The 7,644-nt window shown below is 34.6% G+C and overlaps 1 protein-coding gene across 2 annotated transcripts; it reads right to left on the bottom strand.

Moving 5' to 3' along the window:
• Positions 1–2,684: 2,684 nt before the first annotated feature.
• LOC146140874 (cytochrome P450 2C42-like) lies at positions 2,685–7,631 on the bottom strand. 2 transcript variants are annotated; one of them, XM_083392065.1, is made up of 7 exons: positions 7,492–7,631; positions 6,846–6,945; positions 6,359–6,468; positions 5,286–5,410; positions 4,510–4,654; positions 4,196–4,359; positions 2,685–3,139 (listed from the first exon to the last, which is right to left on the bottom strand). In XM_083392065.1, the coding sequence occupies exons 3-7, from the start codon at positions 6,360–6,362 to the stop codon at positions 2,822–2,824; spliced, it is 756 nt and encodes a 251-aa protein (XP_083248191.1). In that variant the 5' UTR covers positions 6,363–6,468; positions 6,846–6,945; positions 7,492–7,631; the 3' UTR covers positions 2,685–2,821. The 2 variants fall into 2 exon arrangements, with proteins under 2 accessions (XP_083248191.1, XP_083248192.1); XM_083392066.1 differs by lacking the exon at positions 7,492–7,631 and adding an exon at positions 5,526–5,695 and having other exon boundaries at positions 6,846–7,303.
• Positions 7,632–7,644: the final 13 nt, after the last annotated feature.

Here is a 7,644-nt window from a genome sequence, read left to right as displayed (position 1 = left end):
TAATGTAGGCCTGTCGTGATTTTTGCATTGTCTTGTTGGGCAATTTTTGCATTGGCTTATTAGACCACAAATGCTTTGTGGTGCGACGACAACAATTGCCTAAATTTACAGCACATCACGCATAGCGAAAGTCATATTGTTCAGGAGCAAAGACCTAAATCTATAATGGAAAACGTTTACTTAGGCCTACCATACGTCCAAGTTTAGCCGGGACACTCCAGATTTTTCAGGTTTGTCTCGGCATGACACCCTTAAACAGATAAAGTAATGATATTAAATTAGGCCCAAAACAACCCAACGGTAAAGTAGGTATATAGGACAAAGTTACGTCAATTTTAATAATGTATAGCTTAACTTTAATGTGTTACCACACGTTGTATTTTTCTAAACGAAAGTTTAGCTTTATTGCAGCAAACATTAAGGCCGCTTTCAATTTTTTAAAGCATGATGTCAACGATTTGTATTATTAATGAGTTGTTGCGAAGAGCATCCATCGTTTGCGTCAAAAGGGCGCAAGATTCATCAGGATATATGAGCATGTCTCTATTATTAACAGGATAGCATATTCTCCAAGATAACGAACCAGCGAAAACAAAATGTGTTACGTTCTTGCTGTAACATCGATATTTTTTCTGGCAAACCCATATAGGCTTGGAATATTTTAATGGAGACATTCAGGACTTTTGTCCTTGAAGTTAACCTCTCTGTTTCGGCCAATGGACTACATAAAAGCGAAGATCCAGCACCATTAAACAAAACTAAAGTTTTGGTAATTCAATAGCCAAACGTTGGGAATGTTTAATGTTTTTTACATAATTCCCACACTAAGCAGTGTATTTAATAACATTTTTAAGTGTGGAAACAGTGTAAAAGAATTACGGTTTTAACCTCTCAATAATTGAAAACTAGTGGCACTGAAGACAAATTACATTTAATTGTTGACGAAATTTTTCGTAAATTAACAGGTCAGAGACAGGCAATGTAAAGTGTAAAATACAATAAAGAGTAGAGCCCTGTGGACCAGGGGTTCTTAACCTTTTTGGTTTGTTTTACCCTGCTAACAAATATGAATATCAGATTTACCCCAAATATATAAAATGGTGCTCATTTATTAAAAAAACGAATGTAACAAATTACATCAGTTATGTTCAATGCGACAGCTTCTCTTACTTTTTGGCAACGACCAATGAAGTAGGTAACTTAGAGACAAGGATGTTGCCAATAGGCCAAAAAAAGTTTTAATTAGAGAAGAATAACGCTACTGACATATTTATTGTTGACAAAGTGTTTTTGTACTTCCAATCATAATCTGTGAAACTATATACCGGTATTAGTGTTTTTTCGTGCATCCGTAAGCCGCGGCACACAGAATTCAGGTATAATACTTGTTTTCGCAAATATTGTATAGGTCAAAATACCAAGAAAAACCTTATTTCGTAACTGATAAGAGGAATTTCTATACAGATAATATGACGAATGCGTCAAGTTCTGAAATGCAATTCATGTTATTTTTCTGTCAAACCAGGTTATGCAGCCGAAATGATAAACATAGCGTAAGTTAATTTCGACGTGAATTGATGTCAAAATAGATAAAGTCAACAAGTGCTACTCTCAGCGTGTTAGTTAAACTTGCTCAAACGATAAGATTTATTCGTGTATAAGTTACACATTAAACGCGCTGTTTAAAACGCTTAAATTTTGCCATTCAATGACCCAATTATATTATACCTCTTAACGAACGATTAAGGTACTGTTATAGTTCACCACTAGCGGCGTAACGTTAGTTAGGCTAGCAGTTGCGAGCTCGAAACTGTAACAATTATAGTAATTAACTGCCTGGATTTTGGCGAAACTTTTGATTGATGTACTCCCTAATCCTGTTCATACGCTGTTTAATAATGTGGCAGATCAATCTGAAAACCCGTTGACTTGTTTGTTGTTGTTGTTGTGTGTGCGTTCTGTTATTTACCGTTGTAAGTACGCCAAATTCGTGCCGAACTTCAATATGTTCCCTAGTATGGTCAAATCGGTTCAGATATCGGAAAGCTTATTGCAACTAAGAATATAAAAATTAATGACTTTTTCTGCAAGTGGACAGGGCTATTTTAAAGCTCAGTACAAGTAACCCCGTATCGCCAACTGTATTTTAATGCCCCCCTGCTGAAACGTCGCTTTCTGACATGTGTTTTATCTCGCCTCTTTTTTTTCTTTCGCACTCGTTTTGTTGTGCCTTATATAAATAAAACATACCTTTAAATATATATATATACATTACAATTATCCGTTCTTTTCGATTAAATGTTGTCGCACTAATCTGTTGTCTAACCCTTTGTAGAGCTAATCTTTCGTTTAGAGTCAGAAAAGCTGGCGTTTTTGAGGTAAATGAAATTCTGCATTATATAGCGAGTCACTTTACTTAGACTAATCACTAAAGAATGAATTCATTCTTTAATATAAATCTAACCTAATAGTGCATTAGTCGTATAACGTAAATCTTTGGAGCGCCTCCACTAATATATACTTTATAACTTTTACAGGTCGTTTGTTCAATAAAACGGGAAAACATAACGTTGTTGAATACATACAACAACTCCATTTGAACATTTTTGGTAAAACCCTAGTTTGCATTACAGGAAAACTTTTATAAAAGCTAAATTAAACAAAAAATGACAAGGTTGGCAGTTATCATATTTTTATTACGTTATAAACAAAATTGGTTATAACGCATACAAAAATGTTAATTCAGTACATAAAAATGCGGAGGTAGGAAATTTACATTTAAACCCCTGTTAAAAAGACATTGCGAAAATTTAGTTCAGAGTTAATCACGCATCGAAAGTGATACAATGCATTCTGCGGGAACTACAAGTGAGCCTCTATGTTCTTTGTCAATTTGTGGATAAGGATTTCCATCAATACTTTTAACATGGAATTTCTGAATAATTTTAACGAAGAAGACAAAGACTTCAACACGGGCTAAGCTTTCTCCAAGACAAAATCGAGATCCAATAGAAAACGGTATAATCTTGTTCGACGCCACAAACTTTCCATTCTCATCGATATGTCGATGCGGATCAAATTTTTCCGGATTCGGCCAAGTTGCTGGGTCCATGTGTGCTCCATGCAAGTTGGCAATTATCTAACGTTGAGCAAGAACGTTTTGTTAATAAAGACGATAAATATAATAATAATATATATTTTAAAATGAGTATAGATTAAATGCGGTTATGAATCTTTGTAAAGTAAATAAAAATGTCAACAAAACTAACTCCTTCACTTTTGTTCTTTATCCCTTGTTTTTTCTCTGTTTGTAAGCGCAAGGCTGTTCGTAAGCGCAAACTATCTTTTAGGCCTGGTGACATGCATTGTTAGTTTTAGGTCATTATGCGATGGTAAAGTAATACCATGAACGTTTCTCGCTAGCTTTTTATTGCGCTGATTTTAAAACCTTCAAGTAGTTACTTTAAAAAGATCTGTTTATAAAATCATATCAACTGGTAAAATTAAGTGCAAAATTTATGTAAAACGAGTTCTGTATTAGCGTCAACGAAGATACCCTCATGTTCTACAACAGATAGGTGCTGTTAACCTTGTGTCAAGAGGTATTTATGGAAAGTATAGGTTACCGTTAGTTAATTTTATTTTTATTGTTGACAAAGTGTTTTTATACTTCCAATCATAATCTGTGAAAAATATATATTAGTGTTTTTTCGTGCATTCGTAAGGCTTGAGATGTCATATTTTAGCTTGCATTGGCTTTGTCTTTCATGCTGTACACAAATCATAAGAATGACCGCTCAACTCCGATTTCTTTAATGGAGTAACTTAAATAGTCAGACAAAGTTGAAATACATATGTTTACAACACCTTGATATGTGGCACGTTTTACAAATGAAAATCCTAAGGGTGTTAATGTTCTTACAGGGTTTAAACAAGTTACCTTTCTTTGATGTCACAGCAGGGATGGTTGTGACAGTCTTTTGTTTGAATTATAGAATTCAAAACGAACGATTTAGTTTAAAATAAAAACTTTAATCATGTTTTAACATATTTGTCGCGGCACATCAATAAATTTGTAACCAGAATAAACGTAGAATATTTTTTCGGGTCTACCCACGAACTATAGGTATGTAGATATGCTAAACTAGTTTACTTATATGAATAGAACAACAAAAATGATTGAAATTGCACTCACTGTTGTTCCTTTGGGTATAACATATCCTTCCAGATCGATTTTAGCATTTGATTTGTGTGCCAATCCCAAAGGTACGATTGTTTTTAACCTCATAAGCTCCTGGATAAAAGCACATGTCATTGGCATGTTCATTCTTTTTGCCATTGTTGGCAAACCTGATGAACCTGAAAAGGCAGAAAAAACGATTGCTTGAGTAATTCTCATTTGTGACAAAATTGGCTAGTTTACAGATGTGGGTATGTGTGATATTTAGGTCTGCTATAGCAAATATTCATTTTGGTCTAAGGTTTATGGAAATGCATTAGGAAGCTTACCTATTACTTTAGCAATCTCGTCTTCGATTAGTTGTTTATATTTCGGATATTTTAGGAAATAAACAAATAACCAGCAAAGTGTTGTGCTTGAAGTTTTAGAACCAGCGACAAACAGATCAAGACAAACAGCTATCAGCTGAAAATCCTGTATACATATATTCGGTTTCAAAGCAGTCTAAATCATCATTATTGCATATAAAACCGCTACATATTATAAACGTATAGTGGACAGTGGTGTTACAGAATCTGCTAATATGAAAACTTGGTTTTGAACCAAGTTGAAAAAAATCAAAGTGAACTACTATCACATTGTCTTGCGAATGGAGACATAATTTTTTTTTTAACGGAAAATATAGTAAAAAATTATGCCAAAAATATACAAGCCATTAACCGAAAAGTGTTATCCCATCGTAAACCTTGCGTGGGCCGTGGTCCGTAGGTTGTGCAGGCCTGCGGGCCTATAGCACTGACTAAGGCATTGCTGATGCCCGATTAGTACCAAAAATAGATAAGCATGTTATACTTCAATGGACAGCTAAAAAACAGGCTAGCGTTTAAATTACCTGTTGCCCTGCCGTGTAGTAAAGGTTTTGGTCAAGTTATGACTGTCCAATATACGTAATGTCAGAAATCTGCCGCGATTGTTACTATTAGCACCGTGCGCTGGAAAATTAAAAAAATTGACAATAAGTTCTTGTCTGTATTTAAAGGTATGGGCTTCCACCAAACTCATTCCTAGGACAAAAAAAAATCTACAAGAAAAGAACTACGCGTACTGTAAATCCCTGTTCTTTCGCCTGTTTGCTATATCTTTGTTCTACCAGAAAAGCATCAATAAAGTCTTCAACATTGTTTTCATTCAGATTTTCCTTGTGATGGTCGACATTTTCTTGCATCACGTCTAAAAACCAAACAGATTTTAGTAGAATTCAAATAGGAGAAACAAACAATCCGATGGGAAAATATATATTCAACTGCAATTGATTGATTATGCGTTGATAAATCAAATTATAAACCTTAAAATACAGAATTCAACCACGGTTTTAAAGTGTAGTGTTTATTACAGCACATGAACTTTATTCCTTCGTTGATTCGACGTGCCACACCAGAAAAAGGGGGAATGTAGGCTAGTGAGTAAAACAACGCCAACAATCCAATTTTAGTCGAATCTTTCGGATTAGAAAATCTAAATAAAGATGTAACTGACGTGAAAACCGCCGTTTAATGGAATGCATTATTTTTAATTTTTTTTAAATAAATGGAAAATCATTAAAAAGATAAATTATTAACAAAAATAAACTAACACGATGCGGCGTCGCGATTGACTATCTTAGGAATACTGCTCGTACTCCCTGAAGCATCACGGCAAAGATAAAATGTGACTATGATTGCTTTATTTCTCGTTTGCGACTGTTTTAATTTTACAATATGAATACTTCGTGTAGGCTATTCTAATATTTTCGAAACTTGCTGCAGCTAGTCAACGAAACTTGACCAATGCACCCGTTACAATTTTTTGCCGAGACAACAGGTGCGTTGTACGATTAGTAACTCAGTTACAGCGTAAAGTGGTGCTTGAGGGCTATTTTTTAAAACCGAATCAAAACAAATACATAATACAGAACTAAAAAAGAATAATGGATTGCAATGTCGATTGTAGCAGGTGAGAAATTTAGCAAACTTAAATGCAATACGATTTACGCTAAATGCAATAACACTAAATGCAACACGATTTACGACAGCAAATCAGCATTTTAAGAAAAACAAATTAATATCAATAAAGCTCTTTCAACCACCAAATTTATAAGCCTAAATTAAATCGTAAAAAAGAAAAATAACAGCAACTCACACATTATTCATAGTTGAGAGCAGCTTTACATAATCTGGATCTTCATATTTGTATCTTTTTCCTAGAGCTGTTTTGGATATCACGTTTGCGGTCAGTTGGTACATATATTTCTGAAATAAATTACAATCAATTTGTGAAACAGATTGTTACCTGGAACAAAACTACTGCATAATAAGAATATCAAAGCCCATACAGAAGTAGGTATCATTTTGGACGTTTCGAATAACTCTTTATTCATTTTCAACATCAAGATGTTATATTGGAATAAAAGTGTTCGTTTTCTGAGAGTCGTTTAGACTTGGAAAATCACCAAACGGACCAATTACTAAATGCGTTGAAGCTAGCTCTAACACATGCCTAAGCAGCTGACCCAATAATCTAATTCAGTGTTTCTTCAACCATAAGTCGAGAAACAGTGACCTCATTTCTTAGTTTACATTGTTAGAATACAATTGTAGACTAAAAATAGGTAATGTGCTATGTTTACCTTGAAATCGACTGGGCCCTTCAGGTTGGCAATGAATTCCACAAAAAGGTCTCCTTCGGCATTAATTTCATCTTCGAGCAATTTTTTACCTAATCCTTTGCTGTTGGAAACACAGTTTGCAAACATAGCTAAAGCTACACGAACAACGGCCATCAAGTAGCATGTTTAAAGTGTTGGTGCTGCATCGAATTGGTACCGGTAGGTAGAAAGTAACGCAAAAAAACTGTCTACAAATACCGCAAACCGCAACGCACAATATTTGAGTTATGCTGCGTTTGGGTTAAGGTGGTTCAAGCAGTATTATTAATAACAAATATAATAATACTTGACCCACCCACGCCCAAACGATAACCGACCCAAATAATTGCGTTGCGGTATGCGGTAGTTGTAAACTGTTTTTTTCGCGTTCCTTAAACGTATACCGAATGGAAAAATCCCTGAAACTGTTATGTTACTTTTAATCAGTCTTTCTTCATTTCAAGTTTATAAACGCACATGTTTTACCCCCCCCCCCCCCCCCCGAAAAAAACAAAAAAACTATCACACAAATATTTAAATCGACATTTGTCAGGTTTAAAATGGCACTACTTTTCCAATTTGTTGAATAATGTTCATAACATTATAGTTTATTGCTTACTGGTCTTACCTTCTCAAATATTTTAGTCCAAAGTGCTTCTGAGCTTTAAAGATATCACCGTAATCCAAGTCAGCTAGCCCTTTCTGCTGCGTTACATCAGCAAACACCCTGACATAAGGTCGACCAGAACTGCTTACAGTGTTTTTAACAAAGCACTAAAAT

Source organism: Ascidiella aspersa, chromosome 6 (assembly GCF_963924565.1).
Source record: "Ascidiella aspersa chromosome 6, kaAscAspe10.2, whole genome shotgun sequence".
In the NCBI taxonomy this organism is placed as follows: Eukaryota; Metazoa; Chordata; class Ascidiacea; order Phlebobranchia; family Ascidiidae; genus Ascidiella; species Ascidiella aspersa.
This window is presented reverse-complemented; position numbering and strand designations above follow the sequence as displayed.

Bases quoted from the DNA above. Each gene is read 5' to 3' on its own strand.
- LOC146140874 (XM_083392065.1), bottom strand. The intron at 4,655-5,285 runs GTACGCGTAGTT...ATATGTATACAG, and splicing joins CGAAAGAACAGGGATTTACA to GATTTTCAGCTGATAGCTGT. The intron at 4,360-4,509 runs GTAAGCTTCCTA...CTGCCTTTTCAG, and splicing joins CGAGATTGCTAAAGTAATAG to GTTCATCAGGTTTGCCAACA.